Source organism: Vipera berus, assembly GCF_964194415.1.
Source record: "Vipera berus genome assembly, chromosome: 4".
NCBI lineage: Eukaryota > Metazoa > Chordata > Lepidosauria > Squamata > Viperidae > Vipera > Vipera berus.
In genome coordinates this window covers 117,891,815-117,913,426 of record NC_138206.1, presented here as the reverse complement: position 1 = coordinate 117,913,426, position 21,612 = coordinate 117,891,815, and the positions used below count along the sequence as shown (strand labels likewise).

Below are 21,612 nucleotides of genomic sequence, written 5' to 3'. Positions count from 1 at the left end.
GCATTTCAAAGACATCAAATTTGTAAACTGTTTCCAGATTTCAGACCGTTCAAGATCCATGTGGTATAACAAGCATGGCTTACGTTTATGAGGTTTTATTTAAGAATTACTGTTGTAAATGTTTTTTTGTTTGTTTGTTTTAATAAACAATAATTAAAAAAAATAGCTACAAAAGGGTGGTTGGGCTGGGTCAAATAGCAGCATGTTCCTTCTTTTAACTCACAGATCCAATTTTTCTCCAGAACAGCAAGGGAGAGGCCAAAGACCCATGGTTGGGATTTGTGGACCAGCCCGCTGTAAGGAAGGAAAATTTTCTGGTAAAAAAAACAACCCCTTTTTTCTACTTTTTGATGGATTTCTGCCTTAGTATGTTAAATGCTAACTTTGACACTTCGTTGATGAATTATGTAGGAGCTCTAAATATGAACAACTTTGGGTGCCTAGCATCTATTCTCTATGTAATTATTCTACACTCATTTTTTTTCTTTCTTTAATTGCTTATTTGAAAGAGACCTTTCTTTTTTTTCATTCCTGTTACTTCCTGAAAGCACTACTACAAGTAGTGTGAGCGAATGAATAACAGAATAACAGAGTTGGAAGGGGCCTTGGAGGTCTTCTAGTCCAGCCTCTTCTCAAGCAGGAAACCTGATACAATTTCAAACAAATGGTTGTCCTGTCTCTTCTTAATAATAATAAGTCTTTATTGATTAGTCCTTGGGCCATATCAAAGTGCAAAATTCCAGCTACAAATTGTTGCTAAAATTTGATAAAATACAATTTAAAATGGAATTAGAATAAAATATGATTTAAAATGAAATGGGAATAAAATACAATCTGAAATGAAATTGTAATAGTGTACAGTGATTTAAGATATAGATAAAATATGATAAAATTATATTTTGGAGTCGCCCTTGCAATCTACCCCAATCAGTCCCACATATGCAGATCTCAACGGAATCATTTTGTTTAAGTACTTTGCTGTGTTAAATGTTATTTTCAAGTTCTGGCCGGACATAAGGTAAGTTGTTTTGATATGGGGATCCCAATGGGTCATTCGTTTGGTATATAGACCAAGATACCTGTCTCTCACCCTCTTATACAGGCAACAGTCAAATAGGATGTGAGCCAGTCTCTTCTTAAAAGCCTCCAGTGTTGGAGCAGTCACAGCTCTGGAGAAGAATGATTAAATGTTCTCACTCCTAGGAAATTTCTCCTTAGTTCTAGGTTGCTTCTCTCCTTGATTATTTTTCATGCATTTTGTTTTTCTTGTTCTGCCTTCAGGTGCTTTGGAGAATAGGTTGACCCCCTCTTCTTGGTGGCAACCTCTTAGATAATGGAACACTGCTAGCATGTCACCCCTAGCCCTTTTCATTAAACCAGACATGTCAAACACAAGGCCCGGGGGCCAGATCCGGCCCGCGAAGTGGTTTCATGTGGCACGCGAAGCCATCCTGGAAACGGTGAGGGAACGGCCCCCACTGCCTTGGCCCTGGCCCAGAGACCCTCCTTCTGCCAGAGACCCTCAGATCTGTCCCACTCCTGCCCAGGCCCCCATAGGCACCCTTGATGCGAACGATGTAGAGCTGGCCACGCCTACCCAGTAGGCCATACGCACTCTAGCCACGCCCACCCAGTAGGCCACGCCCACCCTGGCCATACCCACCCAGCCCCCTGAGGGCAACCGCCATGCTGATGCGGCCCTCAATGAAATTGAGTTTGACACCCCTGCATTAAACTAAACATACTCATTTCTTGCAACCATTCTTCATAGGTTTTAGCCTCCAGTACCCTGATCATTTCTGTTGCTCTTCTCTGCACTCTTTCTAGACAGCTTGAGAGGTTGGGGAGAGAAAAAAAGCATGCACCCACCTGAAAGAATTGTGATCACAAAGGGATAATTTTGAGTTGACGCATCGATTAAAAATACGTTTTATATGCAGAGGTTCCTTAATGGAAGAACTGTAAAAAAAAAAAAGTCTCTGCTCTTTTTCCATATGAGCTCCACTTTTGCATTGCCATTTCAGCTCTGATGGAGCAGAATTAAGTCTACCAAATAATGTATGCCATATTTCCCTCAAGCTCTTTCCGGGAAAAGTGTTTGTACAGAATGTCAAGAGCTAATGAATTATAATTCTCATCCACAAATGTAGGGAGAAGTGGCAGAAAGATACAGAAAAAAAGGGGGGATAATTTGTGCTAAAGGAAGAATGGAGTTATGCTGGTACCATGAAAACTGATACCAGTCTGAGCATTAGAACAACTCAAAGACGTAGTGCAAGATCAGAAGATGTGGAGAGACCTGGCCCATAGAGTCATCATGTCAGTCCTGCCCCAACCTGGTCCCTTAAGTAAGAATGTCTCTTGACTCCATTTGTTGTGAAAGGCTTACTTTACTAAAGGTCAAGTGGATTACAGTATAGCAAAGCCAGAACTGAAGTTTGCACGCCGAACTTTCCCGATTAATTTTCCCCATCCACTCCCTCCCCCCCCAATTCCTTTTGAATGAATTGTTTTGGGAACTGTCCCTTCAACAGCAGGCTGGTTGATGAGCTGTTACATTCCATTGCCAGTGTTTTGACCTTGAGATGGACCTTGAGATGGTGTCTCTGGAAGGTATGATGAATAGTTAGCCTTTCACCCTGCTGACTGACTCTCTTCCTCCTTCCCCCATAGTTCATGGTAGACTAGTGAATGTGAAGCTCAAAGTGAATGACGGCAGTTCTGACACACCAAGAGTTGCACATGACTGAATGGATAACATCGTCATCATCATCACGATCACATCATGCTGGTCTATGACCACAATAAATATTTGATTTTAGAATAGAATAGAGCAGAGCAGAGCAGAGCAGAGCAGAGCAGAGCAGAGCAGAGCAGAGCAGAGCAGAGCAGAGCAGAGCAGAATAGAATAGAATAGAATAGAATAGAATAGAATAGAATAGAATAGAATAGAATAGAGCTGAAAGGGACTTTGGAGGTCTTCTAGTCCAGCCCCCTGCTCAAGCAGGAGAACCTATAATATCTCAGACAGGTGACTGTCCAGTCTTTTCTTAAAAACCTCCAGTAATGGAGCACCCACCATTTCTGGTGGCAAGCTGTTCCACTGGTTGATTGAATTTGAACCAGTGAACATGAAGACACTATCAAACCTTTTACAGTATATATGCCTGCTCACTCATTAAGAAGAGACTGGACAACCATTTGTTTGAAATGATATAGGACTTCCTGTCTGAGCAGGGGGTTGGACTAGAAGACCTCCAAGATCCCTTCCAATTCTTTTATTCTGTTATTTCGATGATTCGGTTATTATCTGCCCTCAAACATTATTTTTTCTTCTTCTTTCAAATTCATGTCTTGTCCTTTCCCAAGGATAGTAAGTGTATCAGAACAAAATAAATCTCCTATCATTTCTACCAAAGCAGCTCTTTTGTTTTAGGGATTGTTGTCGATAAAATTTTAAGAGCTGCACGAACGCCTTACAAAGCATTATCCCAAAAAGTAAGATTGGCTTCACTTTCTCCTGAAGTCATGGTAGTGTCCATGTGACCAGCATGGCTGTGAGGGATCCTTCCAAAGTGCCAGAAGTAGACAGACTTCTTTCTGTTTAAAATAGCTCAGTCATTTTCCAGATTTGTGTCATGGCTTCAGAAGCTGCTGGCGGCTGTCACTGAAAGGTGCACTCTGCTCAACGTCACCATTCCCTGATTTATTTATTTATTTTTAGTCTTTTTGGGTGAAATCCTAGTTGATGATGGCTGCTGTAGAAGTAGGGAGCAATTTGGGGTCATTAAAGGTAACGTTCAAAGGCAAGGTAAGGCAGCTGCTTTAGGAGTCCTTATGAAACAATGTATGGCAGTGAAAGCTGGACCATAAGAAAGGCTGAGCGCCAAAAAATTGAGGCCTTTGAACTCTGGTGCTGGAGAAGACTCCTGCGAGTCCCTTGGACTGCAAGGCGATCAAACCGGTCAGTCCTAGAGGAGATCAACCCTGACTGCTCTTTAGAAGGCCAGATCCTGAAGCTAAAACTCAAATACTTTGGCCACCTAATGAGAAGGAAGGACTCAGTGGAGAAGAGCCTAATGCTGGGAAAGGTTGAGGGCAAGAGAAGAAGGGGACGACAGAGAATGAGGTGGCTGGATGGAGTCACTGAAGCAGTAGGCGTGAGTCTAAATGGACTCCAGAAGATGGTAGAGGACAGGAAGGCCTGGAGGAACGTTGTCCATGGGGTCGCAATGGGTCGGACACGACTTCACAACTAACAACAACAACATGAAACAGGTGCAAGAGGAAAAAAAAACCACTTGCCATAGGCAGTAGAAACGCATAATAGAATATATAATAGACAGGGAAAAAACACTTTTCAATATCATGCAGATTGTTTTGGAAATCAACACGTTGGACTTTTCTACATTAATGTGGGGTTTGGGGCATTTCTCAGCTCATTTACCAACGTATCTCATGCCAGTACTAACTAAAACTGTAAGCTTTGCACAATTTAATTGCTCTCCTCTTCAGCAATTTTTTTTTAAAAATAAGCCGTCATATTCTAGATTCATTGCTAATCAGTTTTCTAATCTAAGCCTCCTAATTGCTTTCCGTAACTGAAAAAACGCAAAGCACCTAGGCCAATGTAAATATGCAGATTCCGGACCTTTGAGTTTAATAAACAGAGTTTCAGCAGAGAGAGAACTCAATTTGCTTATTTATGTCAAGATCAATCGTAATTAAAGATGAAGATAAATTCCGCTGCAGATAAAACATTTCGGTTGATTGTTTTTATAAAAGAAAAAAAAAACATAGCAGAGGAGTACTTACACCAACTTATACCCACTGGGCAATTTCAGCAATTGTCTGAGATCTGCACAGCAAAAGTGAGTGCGCCACGGCTTGTGGGAGATAGAAAGGTTTGGGAAGCAAGTATACCATTAAACCCACCCATTCGACAACACACCAAAATTAACCTTATCCGGTCTCAAGACTTCTGTAGCTACAAGGGAAATCAGATGTAGCTGCAGAAATGAGGGGGGTCAAGTTATTCTCCAAAGCACCTGAAGGCAGGACAAGGAGCAAAGGATGGAAACTAATCAAGGAGACAAGCGACCTGGAGCTAAGGAGGAATTTCATGACTGTGAGAACAATCGGTAGAATGGCTTGTCTTCAGAAGTTGTTGGTACTCCATCATTGGAGGTTTTTAAGAAGAGATCATACAGCCATTTGTCTGGAATGCTTTAGGGTTCCTGCCTGTGTGTGTTTGTGTGTGTGTGTGTGTGTGTTTGTGTGTGTGTGTGTGTGGTGGAGGTTGGACTACAAGGCCCTCAAAGTCCCTTCCAACTCTATTATTCTGTGGGTTCACAATTTTGAACCCTTGATATATTAATTGCCCTTAGGGCATGTCAGAACACCCATCATTTTAACTTCTATTAAAGTTATAAATATAGTAATGAGTGTTTTCAGTCCACAGTCTGCTTCTGGAAAATAAGGCTCTTTTTAATGCATTTTTAATATTGATTGTAAGAGATTTTCTATAGCTGTTGCAACTGCTGGAGTTGTCAGAATAGGAGATATCAGCCATCACCTTGGACCAAAAGAAAATGTTGATTATTCATGGAACTGCAATGATTGTTTCTGGTTCACAAATACATTGTTTAAGCTGTGGATCCCGCAGCATTCAAATGAGAATTCCAAGTTTTTCATGGACACATCAGCCCATTTCTTCCACAGGAGAAATGTCCAACTGGAGATGTTTGAAATGAAGAAACACCAGTTCAAAATATAACCTTATATCTTGCCAAACTGCAGCCAAGACATCCATTCAATCTTAAATTTCTACCTTTCTCTCTCAAAATATTTCTGTCCCAGTTATTATTATTATTATTATTATTATTATTATTATTATTATTATTATTATTATTATTATTATTATTATTATTATTATTATTATTATTATTATTATTATTATTATTATTATTTCAATTTGTATACCGCCCTATTCCCGAAGGACTCAGGGTGGTTTACAGGGCAAAATTTAAAAACAATACAGTATAAAATTAAGTTAAAATAAAATAAAATTAAATATGGCCCCAAGAATTAAAATCACAATTTAAAATCATTAAAACCTATCAGGCCAGACCTGATAGCTCAGAGAGCCAGGTTTTTAGGTCCCGGCGAAATGAATGAAGGTCGGGGGCAATCCAGAGTTCCATTGGCAATTGGTTCCATAGGGCAGGCACGCCCACAGAGAAAGCCCTCCCCCTGGGGATTGCCAGCCGACAATCCTTGACTGGCGGTACCCTGAGGAGGCCCTCCCTGTGGGAGCGCACAGGACGATGGGAAATTGACGCTGGCAGCAGGTGCTCCCTCAGATAATCCAGGCCCATGCCATTTAGGGCTTTATAGGTCATCACCAGCACCTTGAATCTCACCCGGAGGGAAAGTGGAAGCCAATGCAGCTCGCGGAGAAGAGGTGTTACATGGGAGTATCGGGAAACTCCCATCACAACTCGCGCAGCTGCATTCTGCACCAGCTGAAGCCTCCGAGTGGTCCTCAAGGGCAGCCCCATGTAAAGAGCATTGCAGTAGTCTAGCCGGGAGGTCACGAGCGCATGGGTGACTGTGCGTAGGGCATCTCGGTCCAGATAGGGCCGCAACTGGCACACCAGGCAAACCTGGGCAAAAGCCCCCCTGGTCACGGCTCCTATATGATCTTCCAAACTGAGCCGTGAATCCAGGAGGACGCCCAAGTTGCGAGCCCTATCAACGGTGGGTAAGTTTAGATTCCACTGAACAGTTCAAAAACCTGACAAATACAAAGTTCAAGGCTCATGAGAGATATTCAAAAGTGGCATATTTACGATAACAATGGAAGCTAAAGTTAAACACCTGAATCTAACCTTCTAAGTGAAAAGAAGAAATCTAATACAGAGCGAGTAAAAGCATTTAAGAAAGAAAAGTGGTTGGTGAGAATCCCTTTTTTCCTTTGTGTACTTGAACTGCAACTACCAATGAGGAATAAATGCCTGCAATTAAAGGATATAAATTTAAAATGTTAGGATAAATGTGAACATACATTATGTCAAGATCCATAATAATATAATAGGAAGGTTGTGTGAACATTTAAAGATAATTTAACTGATGTTTGAAGACAGGATGAGAATAGAATAGAATAGAATAGAATAGAATAGAATAGAATAGAATAGAATAGAATAGAATAGAATAGAATAGAATAGAATAGAATAGAATAGAATAGAATAGAATAGAATAGAATAGAATAGAATGATATTTTATTAAACTTTTTAATATATGAACAATGAAGGAAAAAGAACAAAAGAAGATGCAATAAAATAAAATAAAATACAAGTAAAAGCATGAACAAGGAATTTACAAGGATCACATAAATTACATTTTTTTCCAGTGCAACAGTAATTAATTGTAAGTAATGGAGTACAATATATCATTTTAAAAACTCCAAAAATCACATTAAGCTCTTAAGAGCATATAAATGTCAAGGAAATGTAGTAAGGGTAATATGAATTATAAAATGAAATTGTAAACTACAGCAAATTCAAAAGAGAGATGTAGTTCATTTTAATGAATGAGTGAATTGGGGGAAATGAATCTTGACTTTTAAAATATGTTTATTTCACATGAAAACCAACTTTCTTTTCCTTTCTTTTAAATAATTATTTAAGTGATAGACATTCATGCATCCTTCAGGTCACAAGGGTTTGGATTCAAAAGCAGCTATTTGAGCACACAACTCATAATAACTACATACGTACAGAATAGAACTGGAAGGGACCTTGAAGATCTTCTAGTCCAACCCCCATCTCAAGCAGGAAACCTTATACCATTCCAGACAAGTGACTGTCCAGTCTCTTCTTAAAAACCTCCTGTGATGAAGCACCCACAAGGCAAGCCATTCCACTGCTTGATTGTTCTTACAATCAAGGAAATGTTTAGGATTTCCCCCCCCCCTTAGTTTCAGGTTGCTTCTCTCCTTGATTAGTTTCCTTCTGTTGTTTCTTGTCTTGCCTTCTGGTGCTTTGGAAAATAAGGTGATCCCCTCTTCTTTATAGCAGCCCCTCAAATATTGGAACATTGCTATCATGTCACCCCTTAGTCCTTCTTTTCTCTAGACTAGCCGTATACAGTTCCTGCAGCAGTTCTTAGGGTTAGGGTTAGGGTAGGGTTAAGCTTAAGGGACGCAGTGGCTCAGTGGGTTAGGATGCTGAGCTTGTCGATCAGAAGGTCGGCAGTTTGGCAGGTCGAATCCTGAGTGCCGTGTAACAGAGTGAGCGCTTGTTACTTGTCCCAGCTTCTGCCAACCTAGCAGTTCGGAAGCACGTAAAAATGCAAGTAGAAAAATAGGGACCACTCCGGTGGGAAGGTAACAGCGTTCCATGCGCCTTTGGCGTCTAGTCATGCCGGCCACATGACCACGGAGACGTCCTCGGACAAGCGCTGGCTCTTCGGCTTTGAAACGGAGATGAGCACCGGCCCCTAGAGTCGGAAACGACTAGCACACGTGTGCGGGGGAACCTTTACCTTTACCTTTAGGGTTAAGCTTATGTTTTAGTCTCACAGGCCCTTAATCATCTCAGTTGCTCTTCTCTGCACTTTTTTTCCCAAAGTATCTGAAGGCAAGCTATTCCACTGGTTAATTGTCCTCCCTGTTAGGAAGTTTCTCCTTAATTCCAGGTTGCTTCTCTCTTTGGTCAGTTTCCAACCATTGTTTCTTCTCTTGCCCTCAGGATCTTTGGAGAATAGCTTGACGCCGTCTTCTTTGTGGCAGCCCCTCAAATATTGGACTACTACAATCATGTCGCCCCCATTTCTTCTTTTCTTTAGACTAGCCAAACCCAAGTCCTGCAGCTGTTCTTCGTATGTTTTAGTCTCCAGACCTTGGATCATCTTAGTTGTTCTTGACCTAATCAGTTGGTTCCTTGGATTCATCCATTTTCTGAAACTGGATTCCAGTTTCCTTCATGTCATGTCCATAGCTGCGTACAATCACTTTTGATGGGAAAGTCTCTTTGAAGGCTAGTTAAGTCCTTGAGGCCCTTTTCCAAAATGCTTTGGGGATTGTGGAGGACCGTATTATTTTACACGTTCACTCGGTCTGATATATCAATGCTGAATTTCTGTTTTCATTCCTTTGTAAAAGGATAGGAAATCTTGCAACTGGAGAAGGTACAGACAGATATGGAGAATTTAGATAAGTGGGTTTCAAACTTGGCAACTTAAGATGCGTGGACTTCACCTCTCAGAATCCCCCAGCAAGAGAGGAGTTGAGGTCCACACATCTTAACGTTGCCAAGTTGGAAAAACACAGATTTAAATGGAGAAAGAGTCAACTTTTCCAATATGTTAGCAGCTGTTTTGCCTACTGCTTTGCTTTCCATCTTTCTAATAAACTTAGAAAGACAAATGGCCATCAGTGTGGTTGATTTTAAACCTTTTGTAATCATTTTCTATTTCCATAAGAACTCCCACTGAAAGTCGACTGGAGTGATTCAGGAAGTGCTAGCAGATCAGTGAAAATGGAACTATGGGTGTTCTTCCTCTACTTCCTTTGATGGCTCTTTTAAACCCAGAGGGGAAAAAGGTGCAAATAAGGTCAAAGACAGGTTTTAAAAAAGGCAGAAAGCTGTATTGATCGTGTTTTGGCTAGAATCAGCTGTTTTGTCTGAACATTGCACACAAGGAATAGAAGTGAACATGCAGACAATGTGTATCATGCCAAAGTTATGTTCATTGACCATCTTGCTGTTGAAATGCCAAATGCATCATTTGCCCAATGTGGAAATTGCAAAATTGAGGACATCTTTGCCCACCCACGCCCATTATATTTTTTTTCCAATATTCCACAGGCCAGAAAAAGATGGTCATTTCAATCAGAATAGAGCTGGAAGGGACCTTAGAGGTCTTCTAGCCCAACCGCTTGCTCAAGCAGGAGACCTTATATCATTTCAGACAGGTGCCTGTCCTGTCTCTTCTTAAAAGCCTCCAGTGATGGAGTGCCCACAACTTCTGGAGGCAAAGCTGTTCCACTGCTTGATTGTCCTCACTGTTAGGAAGTTTCTCCTTAATTCCGGGTTGCTTCTCTCCTTGATAAGTTCCCATCCATTGTTTCTTGTCTTCCCTTCTGGTGCTTTGGAGAAGACATTGACCACCACCACCACCTATTCTTTGTGGCAGTCCCTCAAATTCTGGATGATGAGGAGTCCTCGGTGCTGTCCGTCAGTTCTGGTGGTTTTCTTGAAGACATTTCATTACTAAACTAGGTAACATCATCAGCATTACCTACTTAGATTAACGAAACATCAGCAAGAAAACATCAGCACTTTTTCCCCCCAAAGTATCTGAAGGCAAGCTATTCCACTGGTTAATTGTCCTCCCTGTTAGGAAGTTTCTCCTTAATTCCAGGTTGCTTCTCTCTTTGGTCAGTTTCCAACCATTGTTTCTTCTCTTGCCCTCAGGATCTTTGGAGAATAGCTTGACGCCGTCTTCTTTGTGGCAGCCCCTCAAATATTGGACTACTACAATCATGTCGCCCCCATTTCTTCTTTTCTTTAGACTAGCCAAACCCAAGTCCTGCAGCCGTTCTTCCTATGTTTTAGTCTCCAGACCTTGGATCATCTTAGTTGTTCTTGACCTAATCAGTTGGTTCCTTGGATTCATCCATTTTCTGAAACTGGATTCCAGTTCCAGCAAGAAAGCCACCAAGCTCAGAGAGCACCAAGGACCCCACAGTTCAACCCTGAAAAAAAAACAAATATTCTTCTAAAGAAGATCTTGCTTCTTGTCCTGCCTTTCGGTGCTTTGGAAAAATAAGGAGATCCCCTCTTCTTTATAGCACCCCCCCCCCAAAAAAAAAATACTGGGACACTGTTGTCATCTCACCCCACTAGTCCTTCTTTTCTCTAGACTGGCCATACCCAATTCCTGCAACTGTTCTTCATATGTTTTTTTTTTTTGTCTCCAGGCCCTTAATCATCTCAGTTGCTTTTCTTTGCACTTTTCCCAAAGTCTTTTCTCCTATCGTTAGTGGCCCTGTATCTTATATAAAGCCTCTCTATTTATTATCCTTCTCTGCTTTGCCTTTTGTGGCTCCGATTTACCAGCTGCACTCCATCCTGGGTTACTGGCTTTCTTTTTTGCTTTTTCTTCTTGGTGGCTCATTTCTCTGATCTATATTCGGAAAGGTTCTCCCTAACGTGCACGCAGCATTTCTAGCTGTTTACCACGCTGTCTCCAGAGACAGAGAAAAAAGCCTCCAGGCTGTTGCTCTTCCTTGTACACACTTGAACTGCTCAGGGGTTTATTTCCACCTGGAAGACAGGTAAGCTTGGCTTCTGATAAAGACCAACAGAGCGTGTCACTCTTCCGACCCAGATTTGCAACACAACGAGAGCCGTGGGGACACTTACATATTTATTTCTGCCTCTCCGATGGATGCCAATTTCTCCAAAATGCTAATTTAGCCCTGGGCAGTGCTAATTGGCTCTGGAGCAGAGAGTTTCTTCTTTTAAGGGTAAAACAAAAAAAAAAAAACCCAACCCAAAACACTGTTCATATAAAACTACCTTTTTTAATGTTCTTCCCTGATCTCCCAGCTTGCCGCAAATCAACCCGCGAGGCTAATATTTGTGGTAAGCAGCTTGTAAGGTATGATAATCAATACTTCAGCTCTATTTTAAGTGCAAAGGCATAAGGAAAGAAAGCAGGGAAGAAATGGTGAAGAAGTGCAGAGCGGGGGGGGGGGGTGTTGCTCAAGGGGAAAGTTACTTCCCTTTGGAATGGAAACAGCCTTTCCTTTCACCCTATGTAAGAATCATAGCCTAGGCAAAGAGGGCCCAAGCATTCTGTAAATCCTGGAAAGAATATAGTTTGTTTTATGTTGTAAGTGGCCCAAAGTTGTTGGACACAAGCTAGGCAGCCAATAAATTTTGCAGGACCCAATCTGGGTCAGTCACCTGGACACCTGGCCCAGAGATTTTGCATGAAACGTTCTTTATCATGCCCATTTTTGCATGAAACGTTCCCTTCGTCTCTCCAATTTTCTTGAAGAGATCTCTGGTCCTCCCTATTCTATTGTTTTCTTCTATTTCTTTGCACTGTTCATTTAAGAAGGCATTCTTATCTCTTCTAGCTATTCTCTGGAATTCTGCATTCAATTGGGTGTATCTTTTTTTCTCACTTGCCTTTCCTCAGCTATTTGCAAAGCTTCCTCAGACAGCCATTTTGTTTTCTTGCATTTCTTTTTCGTTGGGATGGTTTTAGTTGCTATTTCTTGTACAATGTTGCGAACCTCTGTCCATAGTTCTTCAGGCACTCTGTCTATCAGATCTAATTCCTTAAATCTATTTGTCACCTCTACTGTATATTCATCAGGGATATGATTTAGTTCATACCCGAGTGGCCTAGTGTTTTTCCCTACTTTCTTCAGTTTAAGCCTAAATTTTGCAATGAGAAGCTCATGGTCTGAGCCACAGTCAGCTCCTGGTTTGTTTTTAATGACTGTATAGAGCTTCTCCATCTTTGGCTGCAGAGCACATAGTCAATCTGATTTCTGTGTTGACCATCTGGTGATGTCCATGTGTAGAGCCGTCTCTTGGGTTGTTGGAAAAGTGTGTTTGCTATGACCATCATATTCTCTTGATAAAATTCTATCAGCCTGTGCCCTGCTTCATTTTGTACTCCAAGGCCAAACTTGCCTGTTATTCCAGTTATCTTTTGGCTTCCTACTTTAGCATTCCAATCCCCCATGATGATAAGGACATCATTTTTTGGTGTTAGTGCTATAAGGTGCTGTAGGGCTTCATAGAACCAGTCAATTTCATCCTCTTCAGCACCGGTGGTTGGGGCATAGACTTGGACTACTGTGATATTGAATGGTTTGCCTTGGATTCAAACTGAGATCATTCTGTCATTTTGGGGATTGTATCCCAGTATTACTTTTCCTACTCTTTTATTGACTATGAAGGCTACTCCATTTCTTCTGAGGGATTCTTGCCCACAGTAGTATACCTGATGGACATCTGAATTAAATTCACCCATTCCTGTCCATTTTAGTTCGCTGATTCCTAAGATGTTGATGTTCAGTCTTGTCATCTCTTGTTTGACCACGTCCAGCTTGCCTTGATTCATAGATCTTACATTCCAGGTTCCTATGGAGAAAAAAAATCTTTACAGCATTGGACTTTCCTTTCACCACCAGATACATCCACAGCTGAGCGTCCTTTTGGCTTTGACCCAGTTGCTTCATTCTTTCTGGAGCTACTAGTACTAGCCCTCTGCTCTTCCCCAGTAGCATATTGGACACCTTTTGACCTGAGGGGCTCATCTTCCAGAGTCATATCTTTTTTTCTTTTGGTACTGTCCATGGGGTTTTCATGGCAAAGATATTGGAGTGGTTTGCTATTTCCTTCTCCAGTGGATCACATTTTGTCAGAACTCTCTGCTATGACCTGTCCGTCTTGGGTGGCCCTGCACGGCATAGCTCATAGCTTCATTCAGTTACGCAAGCCCCTTCGCCATGACAAGGCAGTAATCCATGAAGGGGGGCTGCATTTTATACCTTTATAAATCCTTAAAAGGCTCTTTCAGTACCAAGTATATGAACATCCCGCAAGCAGAAAGATTGAATAAAAAAACCAACAGACAAATATCAGAATAAACAGAATGCAAGATATAAACATCCTGCACATTTAGAGAGAGAACGCGGTACAATCAATATTGCTAGCACTTTGAAAAAACCATTTGTTAGAAGGGAACATAGGCTTGAGTCCACATGGGCTTAAAGTTCCTATTGAAAATAAATAGGTCTTCAGTTAATTGAAGTTGGACTCTTTTGAATCTCTCCTCTCTCCCTCCCTCACCACAAAAAAAATATATATGCTTTCACATATTCTAATACTTAATGAAATGTCTTTTCATGTTGCGCCTTACTGATTTTCAGTAAATCCAGTTCCCAGGTTACACAGTATGTCCAATAAAGGGAACCAAAAAAAGGCTTGTGGAAATGAAACTGAGAAATCAATAGTTTACAGCCAGGTTTTACAGTACACTGAGTAACATGCAACTATATTAAAATCTCTTGATTATTGAAACGGAATATGTTTATGTCTCCTGAAGAAGAAGAAAAAAATCATTTACACATGTATTTACTTACATACTAATCTTATAGGCTGTTCTACTCATAGTAGGTTCTGGATGGCATACAGATTATATTAAATACAGCTGTTGGATTAAAGTCATATCTAAAATGCTTCAGGCAGTACTGGCAATCAACTGACATGTATACAGTTGACATTATCTTACAGGGATAAATACAAGGATGTCTCAAGTCCTGAAGGCACACTGAAAGATGATAAGATTTTTGGGAACTCAAGAAGGTCGAGGTAAACCAATGTTCTTCTAGACCAGGGGTAGGCAACCTTGGCTCTGTTATGACTTGTGGACTTCAACTCCCAGAATTCCTGAGCCAGCATGGCTCAGCTTGGAAACCTCTCCCTTTCTCCTCAGTGTGGCTGGCTCAGGAATTCTGGGAGTTGAAGTCCACGAGTCATAAAGCGGCCTAGGCCTAGGCCAGGGGCAGGCAACCTTGGCTCTGTTATGACTCGTGGACTTCAACTCCCATAATTCCTGAGCCAGCATGGCTCAGCATGAAAATCTCTCCCTTTCTCCTCAGTGTGGCTGACTCAGGAATTCTGGGAGTTGAAGTCCACAAATCATAACAGAGCCAAGGTTGCCTACTCCTGTTTTAGACTGAGAAGGCTCTCTACTCTGTGGATTCTGTAAATGACAGTCTCTACGAAGCAAGGCCTAGAAAGACACCTTTCTCAAATTGCAGGCAGAAAGCCGTGGGATCATGCATTCCTTGGATCAAACTCAGAGTGTAGTAACTTGATCATACATCAATGTAGCTTCCAAGGGAAGAGTAGAGTTCAGGAGTCTCCAACTTTGGTAGCTTTGCAATTGGTAGAGTTGTAGACTTCAACTCTCAGAGGAATTGGAAGTCTACAAGTTGGCTGAGGAATTCTGGGAGTTGACGCCCACAACTCGTTAAGTTGCCATGGTTGGAGAGCCCTAGGGTCTTCTGGGATAATGATGATTCTTACAATGAGGGTTAATTTACCTAACCTACATGTCCTGGATTCTCTGGTGGTCTCCTAAGCATGACACAGCTTTTGGGGAGATCATCTTGGCGTAGCCACCTGCTGTGACTTAGTTCCATCAGGTTGTAATTAGTTCTTATGATGCAATCTAAAGTCCTGCCTTTGAAGTCAAAATCTGCACGCAGTTCCTGGAATGGGCTGGCCCCGTTTCTAAGATGAAATTGTTATAATGATCATTTAGAGAATGTTCTTCATGACTTCTCTTAAACAGGCTACTACTTACAACGATAGGTATTCCCTTCATTGTGTGAATATGATGAACTTTGAAGAGAAGTACTTCATTAACTGTTCTTGTCATTATTTTGAGAAGAAATAAGCAGACTGGAAATAGGATAGGTTTAAAGAAAATGTACACGTAGGACATTCTTCTTAATGGTGTGAATTGTGCAAATCAATCTTCACATATATATTTTTTGCACCAACCCTCCAGTTCCCAAAGAGTAGAAAAACTAGTTACACAATCTATTTTTTTTGTTGAAAACAGCAATAAATGCCTCTTTTGACAAGCTCACATTTAATGCACAGTGGCAGAAAAATCCTTTCCTGTGTATATTATCGGCACAAAGTAAACTCTGATTATTATATGACTGTCATCCAGCAAAACAATCACAATTTAACAGGGATCTTCTGGATGAAATTCAGCTTGTGTAATTTGTGCAAACCATTCTTACTTCTGTAGAATAAGCCACTGTTTGGTTATTGGATCTTCTGAGGAAAGATAAATCTTTGGAGTCTCTTGGCTAATCTTCATTGTTTTTTCAGGTTATATTCTCTGATCAGAGACTGAAAGATCTCTGAGGCAGATGATGATGATAATGATGATGATGATGATGACGATAATAATAATAATAATAATAATAATAATAATAATAATAATAATAATAATAATAATAATAATAAATGTTAGAAGGGACCTTGGAGGTCATCTACTCCAACCTCATGCTCAGGCAGGAAACCCTATACCATTTCAGACAAATGGCTGTCCAGTCTCTTCTTAAAAACCTCCAGTGTTGGAGCATTCACAGCTTCTGGAGGCAGGTTGTTCCACTGATTAATTGTTCTAACTGTCAGGAAGTTTCTCCTTAGTTCCAGGTTGCTTCTCTCCTTGATTAGTGTCCATCCATTGCTTCTTGTCCTGCCTTCAGTTGCTTTGGAGAATAGCTTGACTCCTTCTTCTTTGGGGCAGCCCCTGAGATATTGGAACACAGTTATCATGTCACCCCTCATCCTTCTCTTCATTAAACTAGACATCCCCAATTCCAGCAACCGTTCCTTATAGCCTCCAGTCCCCTGATCATCTTTGTTGCTCTTCTCTGTCCTCTGTCTAGGGTCTCAACATCTTTTTTACATCATGATGACCAAAACTGGATGCAGTATTCCAGTTTTGGTCACCACGATGTAAAAAAGATGTTGAGACATACTAACCTTCTCAATCTAGTTCCAGTACTACACCATCCAGTGCTTCCTTGGTCCTCTCTTCTTCTGGTGGTTTGCATTTTTCCACACTGGGCAAATACAATTCTTGTTACTGTTAATGCATATACAATTAAATATAGACATCTTCATCACATTTTTTCTGGTATACATAATTTCAATAGTGTCCGTTTATAATATCTTTTCCAGCCAGAACACATCTCAATTGCATTTGCACTTAAAATCCATTTGTTCAATCAATATCCTTTTTTTCCTGTTTTTTAAAAAAAATTCATTTCCCATCAATGTTCAAAATATCTCTATTGCTTATATAATTTTCTCATACTAAATTATATTTGGGTAACCAAAAACTTCCTTTATTCAAACCCTTTTAGAATTTTCATATTTCCCATCTCATAACAAAGTATAATATTCTAGTTACAAATCCTATCCTTCTAATTATAATAATACTTTTATTTCTAACAGTTATCTATTTTCTTAACCATATTCAAACATCTGTTTAATAGTATATTATCCCATCTAATAGGTCAGAACCTCTATTTTCTTCAGTCTTACTCTAGCTTTCTTCCTTTGCCAAATAACTTTCCAAGTCAGTACATTTAAATCATCAAGTAGTTCTTTCTCTGTTTTTGTGTATAGTATTTGGAATGAGGAAGAGAATTTGATTTTTGGAAGAATGCTCAACCCATTTATATTCATTAAACAGCCTCTGTCTTTCTTCTTCAGTTTTTCTTTTCATTTCTTATTTGTCAATATTCAGCATTTCTCCTAACAGCTTTATCATCCGTTCAATCAGCTCTTCTTCCTTATCCTCAAATATGTTCTGAGATCTTGACAAGTAAGATATCTTTTCCATTTCTGGTGTTATCACTGCATTTTCTAATTTTCCCTTTGATTGTATCTGTCTGTTAATTCCTTCCTTTAAGTCCTCCATCTTTGGATCTGTTTCTTTTATTTTTCCTTCTGTTTTCTGGTTTACTAGTTCCTTCTTTGTAGTCATTGTCTGGATTTGGTGGAGCAGTGGGCTAATGCCTCCTTAAGTAACACCAGCTGCCTGCAATTAGTGCAGGTTCGCATCCCACCAGGATCAAGGTTGACTCAGCCTTCCATCCTTCCGAGGTAGGTAAAATGAGGACCCAGATTGTTGGGGGCAATTAAGCTGACTTTGTAATAATGCCGCTTGGGGTGTGTGTGAAAGCCCTAATAAGCAGGCATATACATAGAATGAAGGCTACTGCTAAGCTTGTAAGCCGCCCTGAGTCTTCGGAGAAGGGCAGGATATAAATGGAATTAAAATAAAAATAAATAAATAAATAAATTTGTACATTTAGGTTAGAAAATTGTTCTTTTATCTCATTTGCATTATTTTTAGTCTCATCATGAAATAAAACAATTGTCTCTTGGATTGATTTCAACATAAAAATAATTTCTTTCTGAGACTCATGAACATCTTATTATTGGAATATCAAGCTGGGGGCTTCAGAGACAAGTGTTAAAGATGGTGTTTTTTTACCATTTGTGGCTAAGTATGGAACACCCATTTTGTTTTGTATGTAATCTTTATGGTCCAATAGGGTTTCCAATGCAAATAAAGAGCCAAGAGCAAATAAAGAGCAGCTGCAGTCTGCAAAAGTGAAAGTTTCCAGGAACAACAAAGAGCCTTATCTAAGTCCAGGCTTCAAGCCAAGTTTCCTTTAAGTGTGATTTGCCATAAATATAGTTGACACCATCTTCCAGCTTTCCAAATCCAAGCCTATATTACAGACTTTCAAATATCTTTTCTAAAAAAAGTCTCAAAAGTACTTTTAGTCCCCAAATTTCAAAGCTATATGTCTGTATTAATTCCAGATTGATCTTGTAGTTTTCTCTATTTTCCCCAAAGCAATTAATTTTTCACTTTTCTTTTCCTGAGGGAGTGGGGCAAAAACTTCCCCTCCCTCTCTCATTGGGGAGGATTCTTTGTTTTGGGCATTCTTTTTTCCCCGGAGAGTAGTATTAAGGTCATAAAAAGAGGATAAAGTGTCACCCAGTTCCATCCACGTTGCTCAAAAATTGATAGTTAGTGCTTATCTTCGGTTGTCAGCAGCTTCTAACTGGCCACACGAATGCAGCCAGTCTTCCCCCTGCTGGTTTGGAGGGCTTCCTCGGATTAAGTAGAAGGGCTGCCACCATTCTGCAATTGATGAGGGTCCCTTCCTTCTTTGTCACCTCTCCGTGGCAATTTTAGACCCTTTTTAGGGTCCCCAGCTGGGTGAAATCAAACATGGAAGACAGACCCCTGTCTTCCTGCGTCCGTCACACCATGATGCATAACCAGAGGTAGTACCAAGCATATATCGAAGTGATATGACAACTGAGTGACACAACCACCATTGTGCTTTGATATTAGCTCCAATAAACCAAGCGTTTAATGGAGTGACACAACCACCATTGTGCTTTGATGGTAGTTTCAATAAACCAAGCATTTATTGAAGTGATACAACCACTGAGTGATACAACCACTGTTGTGCTTTGATTGTAGCTCCAATAAACCAAGTGTTTATTCAAGTGATACAGCCATTGAGTGATACAACCACCATTGTGCTTTGATAGTAGCTCCAATACACCAAGCCCCTCAACCTTTCTGACACCTTTCTGAAAAGTTTTGACTATAATTTCTGTTTGCACCCAGAAACCCTGTACATTGAACAAGCAGACTGGGACTAGATCCAGGCAGCCGATGAATGACTTTAAAAGCCTTGTTGTCTCTCATTTGCTTTGCAGAACAAGAGGAGTGCATTAACTGCACCGATGAATGCCGAGTGCTTGGCCATTCTGACAGATGTTGGATGCCCCAGTTCCCTGCCTCCAACCAAGCAGACAACGCCGACTACCGAACGAATCTCTTTGTGCCCACGGTGGACGCTAACGTGGAGACCGAGACTTACGAAACTGTGAACCCCACGGGGAAAAAGACCTTTTGTACATTCGGGAAGGACAAGCGAGAGCACACCATTCTCATTGCCAACGTGAAACCTTATCTCAAAGCCAAACGTGCCCTGAGCCCTCTCCTCCAGGAGGTCCCCTCAGCCTCAAGCAGCCCAACCAAGACCGGCGTTGAGCCGTCAACGAAAGGACCCCTGGATGGTTGCGAAGTCAAAACAGGGGCCTTGGCTGAACCCAACAGTCAGTACCTGTCGCCTAGTAAACAGTCCAGGGACGCTGCCTACATGGCGTCTGATCAAATGGCCAGGGTCTTTGCCGAGGTGCATTCCCGAGTCAGCCGAGACTCCGCTGATATGGACTCTGTCTTGGAACAGATAGACCGTTCAAACAGGGAACTGGGGAGAGAGTCCGTAGATGCGGAGGAAGTGGTGCGGGAGATTGACAAGCTTTTGCAGGACTGTCGGGCAAATGACCCCGTGGCTGTGAGAAAATGAAGCAAAACAGAAACGAAAAACGAAAAACAAAACAAAACAAAAAAAGACACTCCGGCATTGATTTGCTTCTTCTGCTGGGTTATATATTTAAAAAAAAGAAAAAGAAAAAAAAGATAAAAAAAAATATCTCCCCTGGTTCTAAAAATTTATACAGGGATGAACAAAAGACCAATGCTGCTTTAAGGCTTTTAGTGAACATCTGAAGTGCCCTCCAGTTTGTTTGTTTCACCGCTTTTTCTTCTTGTTTTCTTTTCTTTTCTTTTTTTTCAGATAACACTGGCTTTTTTTTTTAACCAAACTTCCATTAGAACAATATGGTGTATGTTTTTTTTTAAAAAAAGGGAAAAAAAAAGAAAATGGGAGGAAGGAAGGAAGGGAGGGAGGGAGAGAGAGAGAGAGAGAAAGAAAGAAAGAAAGAAAGAAAGAAAGAAAGAAAGAAAGAAAGAAAGAAAGAAAGAAAGAAAGAAAGAAAGAAAGAAAGAAAGATTGGGACCACTTTGACAATCGAAGAGAAAGGAGTAAGATGAATGGAATCAGATCTTTTAGGACCGATCGTTAATGTTGACTTCACTGTTTACCTGTAGACCCCATAAAAATCAGGGTGGAATAGTTGTGTGATAAGTTTACAACAGTCATTAGAGATTTCTGGGGGAAAATCCCACATCAGAAATCTGAGAAACATACAAACAAATGTTCTTGTAGTCAGACAACCAAGTACACAAAGCATTAACATTCATTTCTGATAAGCATTTCTGTATAAAGGCATCTGCTACATCCTTAAAAGAGAAAGAAAGAAAGAAATGAAAAGGAAAAAAATATATATATATGGAAACCCCTCCAAATGCATTCCATAACTTCATTCAGCAAAATTATCCTGATCAGTAGTAACACGGCTCATATCATATTAAAGTTAAATGTAAAATGACCAAGTCTATGTTTGTCCTGCACATGCATAAATGAATTAATGCGATAAGATAAGAAAAGGAAGGCCTGTCTAGCAAGAATTGAGGTAACTATGCTTTATACCTGAGGCACAATACGAGAAGGCCGATTTAATTGCCTTTACACGGGAAATAATAGAGGAGACAAATTTACATTATTAACACCTATTATAATTCATTTATGGACACTAACTAGCTCGAGTGCGGAGATTCCAGACCTTCACCCAAATCATTTAAATGTGCAAATGTAAGAAGATTCAATGTGTTTACATCAAATGACATATTTTTTCTTGATTTATTGCAGATTCAGTGCATTTGAGCCAAATTGTTGAGTGTATAAGAGCTATATTGTGTATTTTATTAAATTAATATATAGTTGTGTTGCAAAAAAAAAAAATATTTGGGCTTATAATGTAAATGGCAAGTGTTGCCTCCGTAGCTGTCAAACTCTATGAGTTTTGTTCTCTCCTTTTTTTTTCCACCCCTTTTCCATACAGAGTGTGGGAAGCAAAGCCTCCAGAGCAAAATCTCTTGTTAAATGTATGGTCTCCCAAGTTTTACAGTACATAATCTGTTCAAAATGTGTCTTGAGTGAGTTGATGGAGCTAACTGAACGGCAGACAAAATCCATCCATCCTT

General features: G+C 40.4%; 1 protein-coding gene across 1 annotated transcript; it reads left to right on the top strand.

The window, feature by feature from the left end:
* Positions 1-246: 246 nt before the first annotated feature.
* PCDH17 (protocadherin 17) lies at positions 247-21,241 on the top strand. Its single transcript, XM_081328027.1, has 2 exons — positions 247-317; positions 19,377-21,241. The coding sequence occupies exons 1-2, from the start codon at positions 269-271 to the stop codon at positions 20,030-20,032; spliced, it is 705 nt and encodes a 234-aa protein (XP_081184153.1). The 5' UTR covers positions 247-268; the 3' UTR covers positions 20,033-21,241.
* The last annotated feature ends 371 nt before the right edge of the window (positions 21,242-21,612 follow it).